The sequence below is a fragment of the Molothrus aeneus genome, chromosome 28 (assembly GCF_037042795.1).
Source record: "Molothrus aeneus isolate 106 chromosome 28, BPBGC_Maene_1.0, whole genome shotgun sequence".
NCBI classification, from domain to species: Eukaryota; Metazoa; Chordata; class Aves; order Passeriformes; family Icteridae; genus Molothrus; species Molothrus aeneus.
In genome coordinates, this window is record NC_089673.1 from 774,572 (window position 1) to 800,921 (window position 26,350).

Genomic DNA, 26,350 nt, shown 5'->3' on the forward strand with positions numbered 1-26,350 from the left:
CCTCTTGGTCACTGCCCCAGGGGCAGCTGCCCCCAGAGACAAAGTAAAAGAAATCAAACTGGGGGGATTTTTTTGCTGGGCAGGAAAGATGGGATTGGGGTCTGGCTGTGAAATACTGGAATGAGTGCCTGGAATGAGGCCAGGGAAGCATCCCTGATGCGAGAGGATGGACTGGAGATCCCTGGAGAAGCCCCTGTGTGTGTGGGGACACTGGGGACAGAGGAGGCCGCTGTGTCCCCAGGCTCAGGACTATTTGGGAAACGTTTTATGGAAGCAGGGGGAAAAACAGGGAGAAGTGCTCATCCCAGGCACTGACCCCAGCAGCAGCAGAAGGATCCACTGCCCCCTTGGCTGAGCAGGGTGAGAGGTTTGTGTGCTCAGCGCTGGGACAGCAGCTGGGAATGGGAATTTGGGAGTTTGACCTTGGAGTTAATCACAAGGCCTGGGGGAAATCAGACCCAGAGCCCTCCGGGAATCAGAACTGTGGAATTGTTTGGGTTGGTTTGGGATCTTAAACCCACCCAGTGCCATCCCTGCCATGGCAGGGACACCTCCCACTGTCCCAGGCTGCTCCAGCCTTGTCTTGGACACTTCCAGGGATCCAGGGGCAGCGCCAGCTGCTCTGGGAATTCCATCCCATCCTCACAGGGATTTTCTCACAATTGCCAGGATTTGTGGTGATGTGGAACAGGCCCTGGAGCAGCCCCAGGAGCTCTCTCAGCTCTTGCCTCAGTTCTCTGTCCTGAGCTCCAAGAGCAGTTTAGCAGAGCTCCTGTCACTGACATATTTTCTGAGAAATCCTTTTGCCAGCATCTTTTCTCCTGAGAAGCTGGGAAGCTTCAGCTTCTCCATGTTTTGCTCCTCTGGAATGTGATTTGGAGAATTGTTTATCCAGCACATGAAATTGTTTTTAATTAATGGCCAATCACAGCCGGCTGTGTCAGACTCACCGAGTCTGTCACAGGATTTTATTATTTATTATTTATTATTATTTTTATTATTTAATTATTTTATTTTATTATTTATTTATTATTTTATTATTTTATCATTTCTTTGCTGGCCTTCTGATGTCTCCTCTCTCTTTCTTTAGTATAGTTTTAGTGTAGCATTTTTAAATAATACATATCATAAAATATTAAATCAGCCTTCTGAAACATGGAGTCAAGATTCTCATCTCTCACCTCGGCCTGGGGACCCTCAAACACCACCACAAGCTCTGAGCTGGGCTTTGCTGGCTCCAGGCAGGATTTTCCTGCCTCCCAGAAATGGCAATTCCTTGCACAGAATTAATTCCTTGGGCTCTGAAGCCATAACAACAATAATTATAATAATAATTACAACAATAACAACAACAATAAATAATAATAATAATAATAATAATAATAATAATAATAATAATAATAACAACAACAACAACAACAGCCTGGGTAGGTTTCTGTGCTCAGTGATGGTGCTGAGGTCATTCCCTGGGCAGGATTTGCAGAAATCCCTTCCAGAGGAGATGGCCATGGATGCCCCAGGGATGGGTTGGGAATTCCCTGCGTGGTTCCCAGTTCCTGGCAGGGCTTGGTTCCATCCCCAGGGCTCCCCAAGGAGAAGGCAGCAGGAAAAGCTGAGGGAGCTGTGGCTCCATGGTTCCTCCATGGGAAGGGATTCAGGCACAGGGGTTGGAGCATCCTGGGCACCAAAGGCAGCCCCAGATCCTGGATCTCAGATCCCAGCTGCTTCCTCAGGGAAGGGATGAATTCCCCCAAGGAATTCTGGGGGGCCCTGATGGTTTTTTAAAATAAAATGTGCAGAATGTGCTCAAAGGCAAGCGCTGCTCCCGGGGCATTCCAGGGTGGGAAGCTCAGCCCCAGGTTTTCCTTGGAGTTAGGGAAGAGCCTCAGACCCCTGGAGTTAATTTGGGAGTTTGAACTTGGAGGCAGTGCAGCTCTTGAGCTGGGGTTAATCCAGCTTATCCCGAGGTGCAGGAGGAAAGGAAGGGGATTTTGTGTCCTTGCAGCATCTGTGGGACCTGGCGGCATTAATTGAGATTAATTCTTCTGGCTGATTAACCCACATCACTCTGGGAGATTTACAAAACACCTGGAAACCTTCTCTGGGGGGATTTTCTGCGTTTGCTTTCCTTCAGGTCCATGTTTTGGATAAAAGAGTTGGTTTGTGTGGCCACCAAACCCAGGAAGAGCCACAGAGGCGGGGAGGGCTGGTTCTGGATCAGAGCTGGCTCTTGATCATAAAAAAATAAACTTTTTGATCCCATGGGTGCAGATTCCCTGGATTTATCTCAGGATTAGGATAAGGCTTCTTAAAGCTGCAGGTGTTCAACCCCAAATCAGCTTTCCCTGGGATGAGCAGGATCAGGGATGAGCAGGATCAGGAATGAGCAGGGTCAGGGATCTTCAGGGCTGGGAAATGTCCTGGAGTGATGGGAATGTGAGAGGGACAGAGAGGAGGACAGAGGGAGGGGGCAGTGACACGGAGGTGACAGTGACACCACCACAGGCTCTACATGGCCCTGAGAACTTCAGAAATCAAACTAGAACCTCAAATAAAACTTTGGGGACAGAAGGGCTTCAAAGGAAGGAGCTTTACCTTAAATCTCCCAGCCAGGAATTCCCAATTCCCAATCTCCCATCCATCCCTGCCCTCTGGCACTGGGAGCCATTCCCTGGCTCCTGTCCCTCCATCCCTTGTCCCCAGTCCCTCCCCAGCTCTCCTGGAGCCCCTTCAGGTCCTGCAGGGGCTCTGAGCTCTCCCTGGAGCTTCTCCTCTCCAGCTCTCCCAGAGCCCAGCTGTTCTCCCAGGGAACATTCCCTGGATCCAGAGGGGCTCCAGCCCTTGGATCAGCTCCTTGGATCTCTCCACCCCCTTGGTTTTCAGGGGTGTCAGGATAACCAACCTGAAATTCCATTGGTTGGATCTCTTGGGAAGGTTTTGGTTTGGATAAAGAGTCCAGGGATAAAAAATGTTCCCTTTGGACTCCCTGGCAGCCCAGGAATCCCTTCCCAAGATCCCATCCATCCCTGCCTCTGGTTCCCAGCAGGGACCCTGTCACAGCTGGGACAGAGACACCACAAAGCCACACTCCATTTTCAGAAGGCTCCAAACTGTTTTTATTACAGCATATATGCTTTTAATACATTCCTTCAAAACTCATCAGTTTACACTTTACTCATTGGTCACCAGAGACAAACCAAGTGCTCGGTGGAACAGGCAAAGACAAACAAAGTGCTTATTGGAATAGGCAGTTGCAGGGTTTTTCTTATTTTCTTATTTTTATTCGTATTATTTTCTTATTCTTATTTTCTTATTTATCCTTCTTTCTTTCCTGGTTTCTGTGTCAAGGACCTTGGTAGGAAATTCTTTCAGGGGTAAACATGGATCCTCTGATACATCTCTCTGGCTCACAGAAGTTGCTGTAAAACCCCTTCCACCATTGGTGTCCAGGGAAACTCTGGCTGCAGCCCCCAGGGTGGCCCAGATTAAATCTGACACGAGGTCGTGGTAGAGATGGAGACTACACAAAGCCACACTCCATTTTCAGAGGGCTTCAAACTGTTTTTATGATGGCATGCATGGTTTTTATACATTCTTACAAAACTCATCAGTTTACACTTTACTCATTGGTCACCAGAGACAAACCAAGTGCTCATTGGAACAGGCAGTTGAATTTTCTCTTATTTCTCCTTCTTTCTTTCTTGGTTTCTATGTCAAGGACCTTGGTAGGAAATTCTTTCAGGGGTAAACATGGATCCTCTCATCAAACTGCTCTCTGGCTCACGGAAGTCACTGTAAAACCCCTTCTACTGTTGGTGTCCAGGGAAACTCTGGCTGCAGCCCCCAGGGTGTCCCAAAGTAAATCTGACACGAGGTCGTGGTAGAGATGGAGACAACACAGAGCCACACTCCATTTTCAGAGGGCTTCAAACTGTTTTTATTACAGCATATATGCTTTTAATACATTCTTACAAAACTCATACCTTCAGACTTTACTCAGACAAACAAGGACTGCTCATTGGAACAGGCAGTTGAAGTTTCTCTTATTTCTCCTTCTTTCTTTCTTGGTTTCTATGTCAAGGACCTTGGTGGGAAATTCTTTCAGGGGTAAACATGGATCCTCTGATCCCACTCCTCTCTGGCTCACAGAGGGAAATTCTGGCTGCAGCCCCCAGGATGTCTCAAATTAAATCTCACACAAGGTTGTGGTAGAGATGGAGACAACACAGAGCCACACACTCCATTTTCAGAAGGCTCCAAACTGTTTTTTACAAACTGCATGCTTTTTGTGCATTCTTACAAAACTCATCAGTTTACACTTTACTCATTGGTCACCAGAGACAAAGAAAGTGCTCGTTGGAACAGGGAGTTGAAGTTTCTCTTATTTTCCTTCTTATTTCCTTCCTCCTTCTTATTATCCTTCTTTCTTTCTTGGTTTTTATGTCAGCAGCTTTGGTAGGAAATTCTTGCAGGGGTAAACATGGATCCTCTTTAACTTCTCTCTGGCCCACAGAAGTCGCTGTAAAACCTCCTCCCCAGGATCCAACCCCATGGAATGCTGTGAGCACTCCTGCACTCCCAGGGGAGTCCTGCAAGTCCTGGAGTGCCAGAGGAGCAGGGACATCCCTGCCATGGTCACACCTCCCACACTCTGGGAGTCCTCACAGATGGGAGGAGCTGAATCCTGCTGGAACGAGGAGGAGGAGGAATTCCAGAATTCCACCCTGGGGAAAGGAATTCCAGAATTCCATACTCAGGAATGAGGAGGAGGAATTCCAGAATTCCACCCTGGGGAAAGGAATTCCAGAATTCCATACTCAGGAATGAGGAGAAGGAATTCCAGAATTCCACACTGGGGAACGAGGAGGAGGAATTCCAGAATTCCACATTGGGGAATGTGGAGAAGGAATTCCAGAATTCCACACTGGGGAAAGGAATTCCAGAATTCCACACTGGGGAATGTGGAGAAGGAATTCCAGAATTCCACACTGGGGAAAGGAATTCCAGAATTCCACATTGGGGAATGTGGAGAAGGAATTCCAGAATTCCACACTGGGGAATGGAATTCCAGAATTCCACACTGGGGAATGTGGAGAAGGAATTCCAGAATTCCACATTGGGGAATGAGGAGGAGGAATTCCAGAATTCCACATTGGGGAATGTAGAGAAGGAATTCCAGAATTGCACACTCCATCTGTGTCACCCCTGCCTTCCAGGCTGGGATGGCCTCAAGGATCTGCTCACAATTCCAACCCTGGGATCTCCAAGGGTCACAATTCCAATCCTGGGATCTCCAGGGGTCACAATTCCAGCCCTGGGATCTCCAAGGATCACGATTCCAATCCTGGGATCTCCAGGGGTCACAATTCCAGCCCTGGGATCTCCAAGGATCACGATTCCAACCCTGGGATCTCCAAGGGTCACAATTCCAGCCCTGGGATCTCCAAGGATCATGATTCCAATCCTGGGATCTCCAAGGATCACGATTCCAGCCCTGGGATCTCCAAGGATCACGATTCCAATCCTGGGATCTCCAGGGGTCACAATTCCAGCCCTGGGATCTCCAAGGGTCACAATTCCAATCCTGGGATCTCCAAGGATCACGATTCCAATCCTGGGATCTCCAGGGGTCACAATTCCAGCCCTGGGATCTCCAAGGATCACGATTCCAGCCCTGGGAATGTCCAGGCTGGACAGTGGGAGGTGACCCTGCCCATGGCAGGGGTGGAATGGGATGGGGTTTAAGGTCCCTCCTGTGGGAAATGGATTTGTAGGGAATTCTCCGAGCCTGGCAGAAGGCTCACACTGTGAGCATCTGTGTGCAAACCTGGAGATGAGAAATGCTGGCTTGGGAATACCATGGAACAGGACAGACATTGCTGGGAGAGAAATGGAACTGGAAACAAGTTTCAAAGGATGGCCTTGCAAATAAGACCAGATAGTCTGGAGAAAGAGAACTGTGAAAGATGCAGTGTAGTGGGACCCATGAGGAGTAATTTTAGATGTTTGGCTTTAAGGCATTTACAGCATGGGGTGGTTTGGTGTTTGTGAGGGTCCCCAGGACGAGGGAAGAGATGAGGAATCTGACTCCATGTTCTCAGAAGGCTGATATTATATTAATTATATCATATCATGTTGTACTGTACTAAAACTATAATAAAGAAAGAGAAAGGATACAGACAGAAGGCTAAACAAGAATGAATAATAAAAACTCGTGACTGACTCCTCAGAGTCCAACGTAGCTGATGGTGATTGGTCATTGAGTTAAAACAATTCACATGGAACCAATCAAACATGCACCTGTTGGTAAACAATGTCCAAGCCACATTCCAAAGCAGCCAAACACAGGAGAAGCAATCAGATAATTATTATTTACATTTTTCTCTGAGGCTTCTCAACTTCCCAGGAGAAGAAATCCTGGCAAAGGGATTTTTCAGAAAATATCATGGTGACAGGGTGGCAAAAGCTGATAGGCCAAGAAACACTTAATAATGTATTGTAATTAGGAAATAGTCGGCTTCTGATTGTGATAACATGAATTATAACATCTGTATTGTCTCACCCTTCTTATGAGACTGAAAATGGAATAAAAGTTTTTAAAACACCTCTCAGCTGCCCCATCTCTGTGTCAGAAAAGGGATTAACCTGACACTTCTAACCCAAACCCTTCCATGATTCCCTGGTTCTTTGCTGCCTCTCCAAATTCCCTTTTCAAATGCTGGAGCAAGAAAATCAAAAAGATTTCCCTGTGCTTGAGCATCTCCCACTAAAGTGTCTGGAGGGGCACTTTTCTGATGGAAGTACCTTTTCTATGATGGAAATATCTTTTCTATGATGGGAATACCTTTTCTATGATGGAAATATCTTTTCTATGATGGGAATACCTTTTCTATGATGGGAATACCTTTTTCAATAGACTGCAGATGGAATTGAAGTGCCTGGAAGGTGGATCCCAGAGTTCTGGCCTGGTTATTCCAACAAATCCCTTGGGAAGGGCACGGAACCATCCCTGAGCACGCGGCTGTGGTCACTCAGAGTGACCCTGGTGGCCAGGCTGGCCCTGGGCTGGCTGGGGACAGGCTGAGCTTTCCCTCATTCCCAACTATTTCCCTGCAGGCAGGAGCTGGGGCACTCAGGGGTGTGAGCAGGGAAAACTTCCCAGGATTTGGGCAATAATGAGGGAAGGGAAGGGAAGGGAAGGGAAGGGAAGGGAAGGGAAGGGAAGGGAAGGGAAGGGAAGGGAAGGGAAGGGAAGGGAAGGGAAGGGAAGGGAAGGGAAGGGAAGGGAAGGGAAGGGAAGGGAAGGGAAGGGAGTTTCCAGTGGATCTTTCCAGGGGATGTGGCTGTTTCTGGTGGATCTTTCCAGTGGATAGGGCTGTTTCTGGTGATGTTTTGATGTGGCTGTTTCTGTTGGGTGTTTCCAGTGGAAGTGGCTGGCTTTAGTCCATGTTTCCAGTGGCTCTTTTCAGTGGATTTTTAATGCTTCACTCCCTGTCTGAGGATGAAGGAGCTGCTTTTCCTCCAGAGAAGGCAGCAGCTGGAGTTGTCCCACTGGGAATATTTGGAGCTGTTTGTCCTTCCCATGGGGCTGACACCTCCTCCTGCACCTGTGGAATGGCTGGAAATTCCAATTGCCTCAAAGCTCCAGCCATGAAATGATTTTACAGCAGGGAGCAAACTGCAGGAGCCTCCCCCAGGGAGGCTGTGGAGGGGCTGGAATCCATGTCTGAGGAGCCTGGGGGGCCAGGACAGCCCAGCTCCAGAGCATTTCCCAATCCCTTTGGATTTGGGATGCTGCTGGATGGGTTTAAGACACGTGGGAGATGCTCAGTTGTCACCATGAAATATTATGAACAATCCCTTTGCCAGGATTTTTCTCCTGAGAGGCTGAGAAGCCTCAGAAAAGAAATGTAAACAATAATTATCTGATTGCTTGGAATGTGGTCTGGAGGTTGCTTACCAACAGGTGCATCTTTGATTGGCTCCATGTGAATTGTTTTTAATTAATGACCAATCCCAGTCCAGCTGTGTCGGATTCTCTGAGTCTGTTTTTAAAAATGAGTTTTTATTATTCATTCTTGTTTAGCCTTCTGATGTCTCCTTTCTCTTTCTTTAGTATAGTTTTAGTATAGCAAATATGATATGATATAATATAATATAATATTACAAATATAATATTATATTACTAATATAATATAATGTAATATCATCCTTATGAGAACTTGGAGTCAATTCTCATCTCTCACCTTGTCCTGGGGACCCTCACAACACTGCAACACTCAATCCCTATTTCTGGAGGATTCTCATAGTGCAGGATATCCCTGCACAGCTGAAGGATTTGGGATTGGCAGGGACACTCCAGCTCCAGGTGTTTTATCCCCCTTTTCCCTCAGGTTCCCTGGCACTGCATGGGATGGGTACTGAGGGGATCTGGGGGATGCTCTGGGACACTCGGAGGAGTTTTGGGACACTGCAATGTTGGAATGTTGGAGGAGTTTTGGGACACTGGAATGTTGGAATTTTGGAGGAGATGTGGGACACTGGAATGTTGGAGGAGATTTGAGACACTGCAATGTTGGAATGTTGGAGGAGATTTGGGACACTGCAATGTTGGAATATTGGAGGAGATTTGGGACACTGCAATGTTGGAATGTTGGAGGAGATTTGGGACACTGGAATGTTGGAATGTTGGAGGAGATTTGGGACACTGGAATGTTGGAGGAGATTTGAGACACTGCAATGTTGGAATGTTGGAGGAGTTTTGGGACACTGCAATGTTGGAATATTGGAGGAGATTTGGGACACTGGAATGTTGGAGGAGATTTGGGACACTGCATTGTTGGAATGTTGGAGGAGATTTGGGACACTGCAATGTTGGAGGAGATTTGGGACACTGGAATGTTGGAGGAGATTTGAGACACTGCAATGTTGGAATGTTGGAGGAGATTTGGGACACTGCAATGTTGGAATGTTGGAGGAGATTTGGGACACTGGAATGTTGGAGGAGATTTGGGACACTGCATTGTTGGAATGTTGGAGGAGATTTGGGACACTGCAATGTTGGAGGAGATTTGGGACACTGCAATGTTGGAGGAGATTTGAGACACTGCAATGTTGGAATGTTGGAGGAGATTTGGGACACTGCAATGTTGGAATGTTGGAGGAGATTTGGGACACTGGAATGTTGGAGGAGATTTGAGACACTGCAATGTTGGAATGCTGTCAGTGCCAGAGCTGGGTACAGAGTTCAGCTGAGGGAATGGACAGGAGCTAATTAAGGCAATCAGTGGGGATGGATGGAGGGGGAGCACAGATTGTAATTAGGATCCAAATTAATCCCAGCCCAGGAGCTGTGCCTGGCACCGGCCCCAGGGCTCCAGGGCTGGGATGGAGCAGGGCTGGAACCACCCTGACCCTCCCTGACTCCTCTTCCCACTCCATCTGCTGCTTCCAAGGGCCTTTTCCAGGTGCCTGTGGCCTCGTGTGACCCAGCCAGCCCCAGGTGGGGACATCAGCCTGAGGTGTCCCAGGCCAGCCACCTCAGGCCACCCCTTTGCACATTCCAGGTGACCTCAGCTTTGTGCTGGGGCCTGGATTTTTATGGATTTTAATGGATTTTAATGGATTTTAGATTTATTTTAATGGATTTTAGTGGATTTTAATTGAATTAAAATTGATTTTAATGGATTTTTATGGGTTTTTGTGGATTTTAAAATTTATTTTAATGGATTTATAATGGGTTTTTATGGATTTTAAAATTTATTTTAATGGATTGTTACGGATTTTAATTGATTTTAAATTGATTTTTAAGGATTTTTATAAGATGAGATACTTTTTTGTGTTAAAAAGACCCCAGTCTTCCCCCAAAATGTCCTAAATCCCTAAAAACCAGAGGACCTGTCCTCTTCAGTGGTCCCTGATGGTGTCACCTGGTCACAGGTTGGACTCTGTAACCTTAGAGGGCTTTTCCAGCCTCAGTAATTCCATGTTCTACCAAAAAGACCCTTGAGAACTGGAGTTCCTGGGTTCATTTGTGGTCCCATGGGAGATGGGAATATCCAGGTGTTGTTCCCAACAGCCCATAAATCCCAGGGAGCCCCAGCTCCTGTCCTGCATCCCTTTGCTGTGTGTGCAGGGAACCAGGGACTGATGGAATCAAGGAGAGGGCAGCACTTCCCTTGGCTTGTGCACCAACAGAATTCCCAAAGATTTGGAATTCTCCGTTGGAGATTGATCCATTTGGTGCTGGAATTTTGGGGCTAACAGCTTTTTGGGGTTTAACAGATATTTCCTATTAAACACCCACTCAAGGGAGATGAATTGGAGCTGGAGGGGGAAATTTATGGATTTATGGCAGCTCTGAGGAGTCCTCCCCATTCCCACAAATCCTGGCACCAATGGGACATTCCAGGGAGAGGCTGATGGCACAAATCAGGAGAGAATGGGAATATTCCTTAGGGAATTAAACATGGAGCCAAGGGCTCCTCTGCCAGTGTTTAACTGGAGTTGGAGGCTGGGAATTGGGAGCCACTGGGAATGTTTGATGCCATCCTATAAAACACAGATTGGAGAGAATTGGGCACGTCCAGTGGCAAAAGCTGGATTGGGAGGGAGGGATGGATGTGCTGGGGAGGGATGGATGTGTTGGGGAGGTAGGGATGTGTTGGGAGGGATGTGTTGGGAGGGATGGATGTGTTGGGTTGGGATGGATGTGTTGGGTTGGGATGTGTTAGGTTGGGATGGATGTGTTGGGTTGGGATGGATGTGTTGGGTTGGGATGTGTTGGGTTGGGATGGATGTGTTGGGTTGGGATGGATGTGTTGGGTTGGGATGTGTTGGGTTGGGATGGATGTGTTGGGAAGGGGTGGATGTGTTGGGAGGGGTGGATGTGTTGGGTTGGGATGGATGTGTTGGGTGGGATGGATGCGCTGGGGAGGGATGGATGTGTTGGGGAGGTAGGGATGTGTTGGGAGGGATGGATGTGTTGGGAAGGGGTGGATGTGTTGGGTTGGAATGGATGTGTTGGGTTGGGATGTGTTGGGTTGGGTTGGGATGTGTTGGGAAGGGATGGACGTGTTGGGAGTGATGGATGTGTTGGGAGGGATGGATGTGTTGGGAAGGGGTGGATGTGTTGGGTTGGGATGGATGTGTTGGGTTGGGATGGATGTGTTGGGTGGGATGGATGCGCTGGGGAGGGATGGATGTGTTGGGAGGGATGGATGTGTTGGGGAGGGATGGATGTGTTGGGGAGGGATGGATGTGTTGGGTTGGGATGGATGTGTTGGGGAGGGATGGATGTGTTGGGGAGGGGTGGATGTGTTGAGAGGGATGGATGTGTTGGGGAGGGGTGGATGTGTTGGGTTGGGATGGATGTGTTGGGTTGGGATGGATGTGTTGGGGAGGGGTGGATGTGTTGGGAGGGATGGATGTGTTGGGAATGTTGTGTGTTCAGAGCAGCTCTGGCAGTGCCAGTTGGACAATGCCCAGGCACAAAGGGACCTGGGCCACTGCTGGACAGCAGGCTGGACATGAGCCAGCAGTGTTGGGAAGGATGAACGTTTGACAAGAAAGTCTCACAGATATGTGTGCTTAGCAGAAAGATTTGGGAATGGAGAATATGAGGAAGGAATAGAAATGAAAGCAAGTTTTGAGAAGAAAAGAATTGCTGAGCCAGTCTCACTGGATAACCAAGGAGGCAAAGGGTGTGTTAGTTAGAAGGGGTTTTTATGGCTTAGAACGAAGGATAAACCCACCTCAAACAAGAAGATGTTTTTACCAAGCACAAAGATAGCACAGGTAAACAAGTCAGCAAAGCTGCAAGTAGAAAAAGGTCTCAGAATTTCCCACTGCAGGAAAACTGAAAACAACTTCTGGCTTAAACTGTAACGTACTAACTTTGAGTGATTGGAGAACAGTAACAGGAATATGGTAATTACAGTAGTTATGATAGGCTATGGATAAAAGTTAAGGTATAGATTGGTTCTACTGTATGAAGATGCTCAGCAAAGAAAAGTATAGAATGCATTGTAACCAAAAGAAAAGTAAATAATGCAATGTAACCAAAACCAAAGGGTCTCCAGGCCTGCCTGCAGCTGGAGCTGACAGCTGTGGGCACAGCTCTGTCACCCACAACTCTGGGCTGCTGTAACCTCTTGGATGGAATAAACTGCATTTTGGATACAACAAACTGCATTTTGGATACAACAAACTGCATTTTGGATACAAGGAACTGCATTTTGGAGAGCCACCTGGAGTCCTGCATCTCTCATTCAGGCTCTTACACAGCAGAGTGCCCTGGTGGCCCAGAAGGCCAATGGCTCCTGGCCTGGGTCAGGAATGGTGTGGGCAGCAGGAGCAGGGAGCTCATTCTGCCCTGCACTGGCACTGCTGAGGGCACACCCTGAGTGCTGTGCCCAGCTCTGGCCCCTCAGTTTGGGAAGGACCTTGGGACACTGAGCACATCCAGAGGGGACAACGAGGCTGGAGAGGGGCTGGGAACACAAAGAACCCCTGAGGGAGCTGGGGGTGCTCAGCCTGGAGAAAAGGAGACTCAGGGGTGCCCCCATCACTCTCACAGCTCCTGAAAGGTGCCTGTGCTCAGCTGGGGCTGGGCTCTTTCTCCAGCAGCACTGACACAACCAGAGCACACAGCCTCGAGCTGTGCCAAGGGAAATACAGGTTGGATAGCAGGAAAAAGGTTTTTGCAGAAAGGTGATAAAGTTCTGGAATGGCTGCACAGGGAGGTGGTGGAGTCCCCATCCCTGGGGGTGTTTAACAAAGCCTGGATGTGGCACTGGGGGCCAGGGTTGAGTTGAGGTTGGGCTTAGTTGAAGCTGGGTTGGACTCGATGACCTTTAGGGTCTCTTCCAACCCAGTGATTCTGTGATTCTGTGACTTGGGACAGACCCACAAGGATGATCCAGTCCCACCCCAGGCCCTGCCCAGACCCTCCAACAATCCCACCCTGGGCATCCCTGGCAGCGCTGTCCAAACCCTCCTGGAGCTCTGGCAGCCTCGGGGCTGGGACCATTCTCAGCAACACTGAAATGTTGGGGTTTAGGAAGACAGAGATCAGTGAGAATTTCCCAACAGAAACAACTCCAGGCCCACTGGCATTGCTGTAAAATTGAAATTCAACTGTGGGATTGTTGGAGAGCTGGGAAGCCGTGGCTGTTTCTGTGGGCTGGGCATGGCTCTGTCCCTGTTCCCTGCTGTTTCCCTGGAAAGTTTTCCTCAGACCCCAGCAAGGAGGAGTCCTGAGGGGAATAAAGCAGTGGCAGGAATCCTGAATTTCCCAGGGAGCAGAGGGAATGGGGTGCTTGGGTCCTGTATTCCTCGTTCAGAGGAGCTCTCCAGGGGTTTCAGTGCCTTCACCAGGGATTTTTAGTGCCTTCATCCCTGTTCTTTGAGGTGTTGGGGCTGGGTTGGACTTGATGACCTTGGAGGTCTCTTCCAGCCCAGTGATTCTGGGAATTCTGTGAATTCTGTGATTCTGGGAATTACTGGATCTGGGCTCCTCCTTTGGGAAGAACATTCCCATTAATGCTAGGAACGAGGTTGATCTGCCTTCAGGGCCTGCCTGGGACTGGGATCAGTGGGGCTGGGGGCAGCAGCCTGACAGGGATCAGGGATCAGTGGGGTTTGAGGCAGGGATCAGTGGGTTTGGGGCAGGGATCAGTGGGTTTGGGGCAGGGATCAGTGGGTTTGGGGCAGGGATCAGTGGGTTTGGGGCAGGGATCAGTGGGTTTGGGGCAGGGATCAATGGGTTTGAGGCAGGGATCAAAGGGTTTGAGGCAGGGATCAGTGGGTTTGGGACAGGGATCAGTGGGTTTGGGGCAGGGATCAGTGGGTTTGAGGCAGGGATCAGTGGGTTTGGGGCAGGGATCAGTGGGGTTTGAGGCAGGGATCAGTGGGTTTGGGGCAGGGATCAGTGGGTTTGAGGCAGGGATCAGTGGGTTTGGGGCAGGGATCAGTGGGTTTGGGGCAGGGATCAGTGGGTTTGAGGCAGGGATCAGTGGGTTTGGGGCAGGGATCAGTGGGTTTGGGGCAGCAGCCTGGCAGGGAAGGCTCTGCAGAGCCAGAGCTGCTGCAGGGGAGCCTGGGCTGCCTTCCCTGGCAGCGCTGCCTGACAAATCCCAGCGGGAATCTCAGCCTTGGAAAAGCCTCTGCTTGTAAACACGGCCCTGACAAGTTCCCTGGCTGTGCTTCCCTGGCTCCACGGGGAGATCAGAGCTGCAGGGAGGGAGGGATGAGCGTTTCCATGTCTGACATCGCCTTCCTGACAGCACCAACAAACAGGAGTTTAACAGACTGCCCGTGCACAGGGAGCAGATGCCAAACTCCTCCTCTCCAGGGGTTCCCCCTCCTGCATTCTGTTCATTTTTGGAAGAGCTTTGCCTTATGATCAGATGAGAGTGACCCAAATCCCCTTTGGCATCCACGCTCTGGGATTTTTGCATTCTCCCAGTGGTTTTGTAGGATTGGGGTGTGGATAATGCATGAAGAGGATGCCCTAAAGGCTGGGCTTGGCTTGCACCCCCTCTGCTGGGATTGGCCTTGGATTCCTTCCCTCTGCCCTTTGTTGGGAAAGGACATTTAATCCTTTCTGCCCATTCTAGGAGCTCCCTCCTTGCCAAGGGTCACCCCCATGGAAGGGGATTCCTTTGGGATCCCTCAGACCCCTGTGGGCACCTGCTGGGGTTTTCTTCCCATCATTCCATTTTAAAGAATGTCCCCCTGCCTCCTGCCTGGATGGACAAAGGGACCCTTGGGATGGACTGGGATGGACTGGGATGGAGACTGGGATGGAGACTGGGATGGAGACTGGGATGGACGGGGATGGAGACTGGGATGGAGACTGGGATGGAGACTGGGATGGAGATTGGGATGGAGACTGGGATGGACTGGGATGGAGACTGGGATGGAGACTGGGATGGAGACTGGGATAGATAGAGACTGGGATGGAGATTGAGATGGAGCCTGGCATGGAGCCATCCCTCTATCCAAGTGCCATCAGGACAGGCCTTGGTGCCACCCTTAAAATTTTGATTTTGGGGTTTTCACCTAAAAATCTTGGGGTTTTACCCTTAAAATCTTGGAGTTTTTCCTCAAGACCTTGGGATTTTCCTCTCCAAATCTTGGGGTTTTTTTCCTCAAAATCTTGGGGTTTCCCTTTCAAATTTTGGTGTTTTCACCTCAAAATTTTGGGGGTTTTGCCTTTCAAATCTTGGGGGTTTCCCCTTAAAATCTTGAAGTTTTTCCCTAAAAATGTTGGGGTTTCCCCCTCAAAAGCTTGAGGTATTCCCCTCCAAATTCTGGGGGTTTCCCCTCTCAAATCTTGGGGTTTTTTCCTCTCACGATCTTGGGGGTTTTCCCTTTAAAATCCTGAGGTTTTCCCTCAAAATCTTGGGGTTTTACCCTTAAAATCTTGGCACAGTGGGAGAGCTGGGAGCCCTGGGAATGGATCCCTATGGCAAAATCTGGGGAATAAAGTATTTTCTCCTCCTAAACAGGATCTTTTCCCCATCCTCTCATGGATATTCTTGCACAAACATATCCCAGTTTTTCAGTTCCATGTTCCCCTTCTGGACCCATCTTGAAAATTGCTTTGTTTTCTTTTTTTTCCCCACTCTGCATCAATACCTTGGATGTGGCTTGCTGGGAAATGTCTGTCTGAGCCTTTGTGTCCCACAATTGTGAGAAATGACTGCACAGGATTCCAATTCCCTCTTTTTCCTTGGTTTTACCTCCATCTGGCACCTCCTTCCTGCCTTACCAGCGCACCCTCACCTGCATCTCCATCTGTATTTGGAAAAGTCATTCCCAGGCTTCCAATGAGTTCCTTTTCCCATCATTTTTCTCTGGATTGAAGGGCAGATTTCTCAACAGGAATGGTTTTTTCTGTGCATCCTGCTAGAAGCTGGAATGCCTCATTTTCCATGACTCTGGGCAGACCTCTGAAATGCCAGTCCCAGGCCTGATGGATTCACAGTGTGAAAAACGCCAATCACTTGTTTTTAAAATTTTAAAAGTTTAATAGTAATAAAATGGTTATAAAAATAGTAATACAATTAGAGTAATAATAATTTGGACAATTTGAATTAGGACAATATGAGACAATAAAGACAAAGAGTTACAGACAGTCCGGGTACCTTTTTCTGGGCAGCAGGAGCCCAAAAAAAGGACCCACGTTAACAAAGGATTAACCCATAAAAACAACAGCTTGTTGCATATTCATACACCTCATACATGATGCATAAATTCCATTCAAACACAGGATTCTGTCTGGTCATCGTCAGCTTCCTCCTCTGAATCCTGACAGCGCCTTCGAGGCGGGAAGAAGTTCATTTCTTCTGATAATGGAGCAATAAATTCTTCTTCTCTGAAAGATTCAGGTGTCCTGTGGCTGCTATCTCACTGCGAGTCCTTTCTTTTAAAAAAAGTATCCTACATAGCATCGTTTCTATTTTAACAATTTTTATAACTTAAAACTATAGTTAACACAGTACTTAAGAGAATTAATACAGCATTACTTTCTAACACAACACATATAATATTCATTTTAATATTTGCAAAAAGCCAATCATAAAATACATGCATTTTTCACAACAGGCAGCAGGATTTGTTTGTCCAGGGCTTTCTTGAAGCCTTTGGTGGTGGTGGTATCTGGTTTGTGCTGGAATCTGTTTGGGATACCCCTGCTCTGAGTTTTAACTGCCCAAAATGGGCTTCCCTTGGCTAAGGAAGGGCTCAGGAAGTCACTCCAAGGCAGTTCATGGGTTGGACTCCATCCTCTCAAAGGCTTTTCCTGACCTAAACGATCCCATCAAATCCCATTCCACAGATTTAGAATTATTTCCCTTTATGCCCAAGCAGAGATTTTCCAAGGAGCTGTCAAAGACCCCCGTGCTCCTTCAGAGGGAACAAATTGGAATTTTTATGGACTACTCTCAGGGAACGTGTCTGGAATTTTGTTTCTGGCCCTTTTTATTGGAAGTTAAAGCATTTCCAAGAGCCAGGAGGGTTTTTTTTCCCCCTCAGTCACACAAATTGAGCTTAAGTCATCCTGCTCTGCTCGTGTTTGCTGCCTCCAGTGAATCCCAGCCCTTCCCAACAGCTCCAGGGTTTATCCTGATGATCTGATAATGAGTCCTTTCCTGTTGTCAGGGTGCCTGAAAACAAGAGAAGACTCTGGAAAAACAATGTTGGATTTTCCCAGATAATCGCTCCCAGCAAAGGGGAGAGGGGGAGGAAAATCTTCAGGAGGGGCTGAGGGAACAGGAGAGGGGCAGGACACAGGGAATGGATTCCAAGAGGGCAGGGATGGATGGGACACTGGGGAGCAATCCTGGAGGAATTCCTCCCTGGAGGTTGGGGAGTAATGTGACCGTGTTCACAGGGGTCCAGGGGTGAGGGAAGAGACGAGGATCTGACTCCATGTTTCACAAGGCTGATTTATTATTTTATGATATAGATTATATTAAGACTATACTTAAAAAATAGAAGAAAGGATTTCATCAGAAGGCTGGCTAAGAATAGAAAAAGAAGGAATGATAACAAAGGCTTGTGTCTCAGACAGAGAGTCCGAGCCAGCTGACTGTGATTGGCCATTAATTAGAAACAACCACATGAGCCCAATCCCAGATGCACCTGTTGCATTCCACAGCAGCAGATAACCATTGGTTACATTTTGTTCCTGAGGCCTCTCAGCTTCTCAGGAGGAAAAATCCTAAGGAAAGGATTTTTCATAAAATATCATGACTACAGATTGTCACTGTCACATTTTCTGGAAAAAAATCCCTTCACCCAGGATTTTGCTCCTGGGAAGCTGAGAAGCCTCAGAGAAAAATGAAAACAATATTATCTCATTTGCTTCTCCTGTGCTGTGCTCATGTGGAATGTGTTTGGAGATTGTTTACCCACAGGTGATTGTTCCATTGCATTCTGTTGTGAGTTGTTTTTGACTCAATGACCAATCACAGCCAAACTGTGTTGGGACTCTGGGAAGAGTCACGAGTTTTCATTATTATGTTTTTAGCATTCTGTCTGTATCCTTTCTGTATTCTTTAGTATAGTTTAGTATAGTATTCTTTAATATAATATAGATCATAAAATTATAAATTAGCCTTCTGAGAACATGGAGTCAGATTCATCATTCCTCCCTTGGTCAGGGGTCCCACAAATACAAGAGGGGTGGAATGGAATGGAATGGAATGGAATGGAATGGAATGGAATGGAATGGAATGGAATTCCCAGAGCAGCTGTGGCTGCCTCTGGATCCCTGGAAGTGCCCAAGGCTAGGCTGAAGCAGCCTGGACAGTGGGAGGTGTCCCTGCCCATGGCACTGGGTGACCCTTAAGATCCAAATCCAAACCATTCCATGACTCCGTTGATCCTGGAACACCACAGTCCCTTTACTGGGAGTTGGCATGAGTGCATGTGGATTTTTGAACTTAGAAATATCTTTAAATGCCATTAGGAATAATGTTTTGTGTCTTTGGGAACGACAGGAACCCCTGTGGCTGAGAGGTCCCATGGTTGTCCTTTCCCAGTCCCCAGGAGGTCTCTTTCCATGGGGTTGTGATTCCAGCCCTGCTGCCACTGTCAGGTTCCATCTTTTCCTTGGATAAACACATCCTAACAGGAGCTTTTACAGGGAATTTTTACAGTCATATAAAACCACCCCATCAAGTTGCCTGGATTTATTTGCCTGCAGACTCCAAAATCAATCCCTGGGCTGTTGTTCCCATTCCAGCCTTGTTGTTTCCCCCTGATTTTCTCCACTGCAGCTTTTCCTCCTTGCTGTATTTTAAACTCCCCTCATTAGGAATTTTTGACTTCTGCCTTCAGAGCCTATTTGGGGAACCCCATCCATGGGGCTGCTTCCAGAGGCTGAGCTTCTCTTTCCAGCCTGAGCTGTTTAATCAGTCAGGCAAGTATTCAAATGGGATTATTTTTATTTGGATATCAAATCCTTTTTAAAGCATGTATTGTTTTTTCCCCTCACAAACACTTTCTATTTGAATTCAAATATTATTTCCTTTCTCTCCCATCCCACCTGCTTCCCTGGCACTTGGATTAGTCAGGATATGTCAATATTTGAGGGAATAAATCTCTGCTGGCTCCAGCTTCTGTTTGGGTTTCTGACTCATCTTGGGGTCAAATGAGCTCAGCAAATGTGGGAGAGATTCCAGAGGGACTGGAGCAGCTCTGCTCTGGCTCCCGTGCTCCAAGTGCTCAGTGCTGGGCTTTACTGGTTCTTACTGGGCTTAACTGGTTGTTACTGGTTTAAATGGTTTTTATTGGTTTAACTGGTTGTTACTGGTTTAACTGGTTGTTATTGGTTTAAATGGTTGTTACTGGTTTAACTGGTTGTTACTGGTTTAAATGGTTGTTACTGGTTTAAATGGTTGTTACTGGGCTTTCTGGAGCCTTTATCCCAGGAAGAGTTCTGGATGTCCCCAGGCTGTCAGTGCAGGGTGAGGGGGATTGGTTGGAGTTAAATCTGGGATTTCTGGGAGTTTTCCAATTCCAGGGGGATCCTGAGCTGAGCCCGAGCCCTGAGTGTCACCAGCAGCAAAGGTGACAGCTCTGCTGCCACCAGGAGAGCTTTGGGTTCCCACTGGGAATTCTGTGTTTTACTCCACTGGGAATTCTGTGTTTTATTCCCTGGGAATTCTGTGTTTCACCCCACTGGGAATTCTGTGTTTTATCCTACTGGGAATTCTGTGTTACCCCACTGGGATTCTGTGTTATCCCACCTGTAAATCTGCCTTATCCCATGGGAAATCTGCATTCTCCCACCTGGGAATCTGTGTTATCCCACTGGGAAATCTGTGTTTTATCCTACTGGGAAATCTGTGTTATCCCACTGGGAAACCCATGTTTACTCTGCTTGGAAACACATGTCCACTCTGTTGGGAAACCTGTGTTCTTCACATGTCCATCCCACTTGGAAACCAGTGTCCCTCCCTCTTGGAAATCCATGTGCACTCCACTTGGAAATGTGTCCATCCCACCTGGAACCAATCCTGTGTCCATCCCACATGGAAACCTGTGTTTGCTCCCCTCAGAAACACTGTGTGATCCCTGGAAATGCTGTGTTCCCTCCCTTGGAAGCCCACATGTCCTGTACCTGGAACCCTGTGTCCATCCCCCTGGAAAAGCCATGTTCTACCACTGGAAAAAACTGTGTTCTCCATCTGGAAAACTCATGTTCTTCCACTGGAAAAACTGTGTTCTCCAGTGGGTTTCCAGAACACTGGAAACCCCTGTTCTCCCTCTGGAAAACCCATGTTCTGCCACTGGAAAACCTGTGTTCCACAGATTCCTCCTGGAGCCCCATGTCCACCCTGCACTGATGTCCCCCCTGCTTTGCAGTGCTGGTGCCTGGAAGTTCCACCTGGGCTTTGCCAGGAGTTTCTATCAGGAATCCTCCCCAAATAAGAGTGAAGAAGAGCAGAATGATGGAGGAAATCTTTCCTCATTTCCCCAAGTGTTTTTAACTCTTCCTATTTTCCAAGCAGTGGCAGAGGGAGGAATGAAGGGGATATTGGATTTTTAATGCCAGGAGAGCATTGCCATGGCCTAAATGGGCTGAGACTCCACCCAAAACCAGGGAATTGTGTGAATTTTTAGCAGGAGCTTAAGGCCAGAGTGTGTCTGTCAGAGCTTGGACTGACTGGAATGACTCCGGGAGCTTTTGAGCTTTCCCTCCAAACAGCTTTTCCTCCCTCCCTTCCCTCTGTTACTTTCCATAAGGAAAGCACAATGATTAAACAAATGATTAAACCTGGATGGATTTCTGGGGATATTTGTGAGGCTATTTCTGAGGATATTTCTGTGGATATTTATGGGGATATTTATGTGGATATTTCCCCCTGACATGCAGCTTGTGGCTGTATCCCATCCCTATGCCAGTTGGGAATGAGGGTTAATTCAGTGGGAAATATTCCCTAATTCCTCTCTTTTTTCCCCACAGGTGTTTACAAAATATGGGAAATGCTACATGTTTAACTCAGGAGAGGAGGGGCGGCCTCTCCTCACCACAGTGAAGGGGGGGACAGGGAACGGCCTGGAAATCATGCTGGACATCCAGCAGGACGAGTATCTGCCCATCTGGGGAGAAACAGGTAAGACCTTCCTCCTCCTTGGGTGATTTCCTTGGAAAAACCATCCCATCCCATCCCATCCCATCCCATCCCATCCCATCCCATCCCATCCCATCCCATCCCATCTGTCCCATCCCATCTGCCTCATCTTGTCCCTGCCCACCCTCTCCCATCCTGTCCAGTCTGCTCTATCCCCTCCTGTCCAGTCCTACTTGTCCCATCTTGTCCCATCTTGTCTCATCTGCATTGCCACATTGTGTCATTCATGTCCCACCCCATCAGCCTCTCCTGTCCATCTCACCCTGTCCTGTCCCATCCCACCATCCTGTCCTGTGCCACCCCATCCCACCCCATCCCACCCCATCCCATGGATCCCACCCCATCCCATCCCATCCCATCCCATCCCATCCCATCCCATCCCATCCCATGGATCCCATCCCACCCCATCCCATGGACCCCACCCCACCCCATCCCACCCCATCCATCCCATCCCATCCCATCCCATGGATCCCATCCCATCCCAAAACCAGCTCTGGGAGCAGGATCCTGCTCAGTCCAGGATGTGTCACTTTTCTCCCCAGGGTTTGTGGTGGCCCCTTGGGAGCAGCATTTTGGGGAGTGCTGGGCTTGGGTGTCCCAGCCCCAAGGTTTGGGATGCCAGGCAGGAATGGCACTGCCTGTCCTGGGCAAGGGTGGCATTTGTGGGTGACAGGAGTGTGGGGACACCTTCAGGGGCTCCAGCACATCCCTCTTCCCTGGAAAGGCATTTTTGGGAGGCTGTGTTCAAGGTGGACTCCAGCTGCTCTCTGGCTTTTCCTTCTCCATAGAATTTGGGAATATTTGCTGCTTTGAGTTGTGTTTGCTGGGTTGGTGCTGTGTGGGTGGAGCAGGGACTGGGTTCCTTGGCTTTGGAGCATTTGGGGTGGTGGAATCTGTGTAGGAATGAACCTGGCTGAGCTGAGCATCTCTGGAGGTGCTGGAACCCTTTGGTCCTGGAGCAGGAGGTGCTGACCAGGAGAGCTGGGCTGTGGGATGTCCCCAGGGCCTGTGGATGGGGATGCAGCTCCTGGAGTGGATGTGGAGTTGTGGGGAGCACTGGTTCCTTCAATGGATCATGGATCCTTCGATGGATCATGGATCCTTCGATGGATCATGGATCCTTTGATGGATCATGGATCCTTCAATGGATCATGGATCCTTCAGAGGATCATGGATCCTTTGATGGATCATGGATCCTTCAATGGATCATGGATCCTTCAGAGGATCATGGATCCTTCAATGGATCATGGATCCTTTGATGGATCATGGATCCTTTAATGGATCATGGATCCTTCAGAGGATCATGGATCCTTCAGTGGATCATGGATCCTTCAGAGGATCATGGATCCTTCAATGGATCATGGATCCTTTGATGGATCATGGATCCTTCAGAGGATCATGGATCCTTCAATGGATCATGGATCCCTCAATGCTGCTGCAGAAACGATGGGCAGGAGCATGGGGGACAGGATGGGGACAGTGCCACCAGGGCCACCCGGGCACAGCAGTGCCCAGCAGTGGTGGCTGCAGCTTTCGTGACCCCACAGTGGCATTTTAAACCAATCATCCCAAAAAGCTGCTGGAGAACTTGCCAGGAGCTGTGTTTGTGTGGCAGGGCCCTGTGGGGACACTCTTCCAGGAGGAACTGTGGTGATTTTGGGGGTCAGGGAAGGGAAGGGAAAGGAAAGGAGGGGATCCCTGCACTGCAGGTCGGTGTCACCATGGCTGTCACCCCTGCAGCACCTCTCACAGCCCTGCTGGAGCAGAGAGGGGATTTGGCTCTGTTGGCTCCCAATTCCCTTTTCCCTGTGGGGGGTTTGACTCCCTAAACACAAAGCTGTGAGCCCACCAGCCACTCCAGGCTTTCAGAGGAGCTTTGCTCCCAGATTTCAGCTCCTGCCCCAAATCAGCTGGGCTGGCCCAGGTGAGGGGGACAACACAGATTTGGGATAATCATTCCTCACTGGGGGATTGGTTTGAGCTCCTGTCCTTTTAAAGGTAAAACAGGCTCACTGTGGGGGTGGGAACACAAGGAGCAATCTCCACTTCAGGGCTTCATCTCCCACAGGGAGAGATCCCCCAAGGGAGGCAGAGCTGCCCTGAGGGACCTGGGGGGACAGGAATCACCCCACGGATGGCTTGGGGACATCCCAGAGCTGGTGAACACCTGGAGATTTGTGTTCAACCCCAGTGGGTTCTCATATAATGGAATCCCAGGATGGTCCTGGAAGGGACCTTAAAAATTTACCAGTGCCACCCCTGCCATGGCAGGGACACCTTCCCCTGTCCCAGGCTGCTCCAAGCCCCAATGTCCAGCCTGGCTTGGGCACTGCCAGGGATCCAGGGGCAGCCCCAGCTGCTCTGGGAATTCTATTCCAGAGCCTCCTCATCCTCCCAGGGAACAATTCCCAATTCCCAATATCCCATCCAGCCCTGCCCTCTGGCACTGGGAGCCATTCCCATGTCCTGTCCCTCCATCCCTTGTCCCCAGTCCCTCTCCAACTCTCCTGGAGCCCCTTCAGGCCCTGCAAGGGGCTCTGAGCTCTGTCTGGAGCTTCTCCAGGTGAACATTCCCAGCTTTCCCAGCCTCTTCTCATGGTGCAGGGCCCCTGTGGGTTTCTCCAAGGAGACCCAGCCCTGGTGTCCCACCATTCCCACTTTGGTGTCTTTTTGGTGCTGTCCTTTGGAGAACCTGTAGGAGGTTCTGCTGACCTGGGTTGTGTTGGATTCTGCTGGGAATGCACTGGGAACGTGCTGGGATTTTCCATCCTGTGATTCTGGGAAAGGTGGATCAGTCCAAAGGAGATAAATCAGCCTCACATTGCACAAGAGGCAAAAAAAATAAAGGAATAATAAATAAGTGAGGATAAAAATTGGGAGGGAAAAAGCTGAGGGAGGGAGGAGGTGCCTCCACACCCGCTGGCATCAGCTCCATCCAGAGGGATTGGGGATGGCAGCTGCTGCTCTGCTCCCTCCTTCAGACAGCTCCTGAGCCCTGGGTGTGCCACAGGCACTGAAACCTGTCCTGGCTGGGGGCCTTGAGCCTGAGGGGGAAAGAACAGCCCCAAGTGTTCATTTTGGTCAAAAATCCTGGGGCTTGGGGTGTCTTTGGGGTTCAGAGCTGACTTTGTGGAGGATCCTGTGAAGTTCAACATTCCCTGGTGCCCTCCTGCCCCATCACTGCTCATCCCACCAGGCTGAGCTGAAACTTAGACTCAGCTCAAGATCAGAGGCTCAAGGAGGAAGTCTCATGTGCCTGGAGCTGGTTTAGAGTTGGATTCTCATATCCCTGTACCTTGTGTTGGATTCTCCTGTTCCTGGGTTGATTTTGGATTCTCCTGGACCTTAATTTCACATTTATAACAATTCAGAGGGTTTTCCCTTCCCACTGAGCTCATGTCTCCGTTGTTACTGGGAGGATGGCACAGGGTTGATTTTGGATTCTCCTGTCCCTGGGTTGATTCTGGACTCTCCTATCCCTGGGTAGATTTTGGATTCTCCTGGACCTGGCTTGGTTTTGGATTCTGCTGTCCCTGGGTTGATTTTGGATTCTCAAATCCCTGGACTTGGATTGATTTTGGATTCTCCTGTCCCTGTCCCTGGGTTGATTTTGGGTTCTCCTGGACCTGGGTTGTGTTGGATTCTCCTGTCTGTGGGTGGATTCTGGATTCTCCTGGACCTTAATTTCAAATTTATAACAATTCAGAGGGTTTTCCCTTCCCACTGAGCTCATGTCTCTGTTGTCACTGGGAGGGTGGCACAGGGTTGATTTTGGATTCTCATGTCCCTGGACCCATCTTGATTTTGGATTCTGCTGTTCCTGGGTTGATTTTGGATTCTGCTGTCCCTGAGCTAATTCTGGATTCTCATATCCCTGTACCTGGCTTGACTTTGGATTCTCCTGTCCCTGGGCTGATTTTGGATTCTCATATCTCTGGGCTGATTTTGGATTCTCCTGTCTCTGGTTTGATTTTGGATTCTCCTGTCCCTGGGCTAATTTTGGATTCTCCTGTCTCTGGGTTGATTCTGGATTCTCCTATCTCTGGGTTGATTCTGGATTCTCCTGTCCCTGGGCTGATTTTGGATTCTCATATCCCTGGGTTGATTCTGGATTCTCCTGTCCCTGGGCTGATTTTGGATTCTCATATCCCTGGGCTGATTTTGGATTCTCCTGTCTCTGGGTTGATTCTGGATTCTCCTGTCCCTGGGCTGATTTTGGATTCTCATATCCCTGGGCTGATTTTGGATTCTCCTGTCTCTGGGTTGATTCTGGATTCTCCTGTCCCTGGGCTGATTTTGGATTCTCCTGTCTCTGGGTTGATTCTGGATTCTCCTATCTCTGGACCTGGGCTGGCATTCTGGGCTTGGATTGCCCTGGGAGTTATTGAGGTCTCTTTAAACCTGGAATTTTACAGGATTCAAGGAAAAACTTCATGAGCAGGGCTTTGATTTGCTGAAGGGATGAAGGAGAATCTCCTGGGCTCATTCCCAGGAGCCTTGGCCGTGTTCTCACGGGCCCAGGTGGAGCTGCTTGCCCTCAGAGCTGAGAACTCTGATCTTTGTGGAACTTGCATCTTGGCCTTTCCTCAGGAGCCTTCTCCTCTCCCATCCAGCCTGTCCTGGATGCTCTGGGGCTCCCTGGACACCCTCAGAATCCCAATGGGAGCTCTGGTGCTTGAGAGTGGCTGTTGCCACGGCAACGCCTCACTCAGCTCCGCTGGTGAGGGAGGGAGTTGATTATTTCCAAATATTTGCATAATAATTTCAGTGTGCTTGGAATTCAATCCCTTCGGTGCTGCCTCTGGGCTGGGCTCTGCCAGGGAAGGAGCTCCAAGGGAATTCCAGCCCTGGAGGGGGACATGGGGTGGGAAATGGATTTCTAGAAGGTTCTCAGGGCCTGACAGAAGGCCCACACAGTGTGCATCTGTATGCAAGCTTTGAAATAAGAAATACTAACCTAAAAATACCATAAAATAAAACAAATGTTACTAAGAGAAAAATAAAACTAAAATAATAGTTTCAAAAACAGCCTTACAAATAAGACTAAATACTTTAAAGGAATAGAACTATGAAAGATACATTATAATAAGACTCACAATAAGTAATTATAGATGATCAAAAACATCTACAATATAATATAACAAAAAACAAATAAACAAAAAATACAAATAGGATATTGTATTATACTATAGTATAGTACA

At 48.6% G+C, this 26,350-nt stretch overlaps 1 protein-coding gene across 3 annotated transcripts in view; it reads left to right on the forward strand.

Annotated features, from left to right (window-relative positions):
* Positions 1 to 26,350, forward strand: part of LOC136567138 (acid-sensing ion channel 2) — a 495,624-nt gene that overhangs the window by 429,601 nt on the left and 39,673 nt on the right. For all 3 annotated transcript variants that reach the window (XR_010785110.1, XM_066566641.1, XM_066566642.1), the window contains exon 2: positions 20,981 to 21,131. Coding sequence is in view for 2 of the 3 variants with exons in the window: in XM_066566641.1 (XP_066422738.1) it covers positions 20,981 to 21,131 (151 nt within the window). In the remaining variant the exon portion in view is untranslated. The remainder of the gene's footprint in view (positions 1 to 20,980; positions 21,132 to 26,350) is intronic.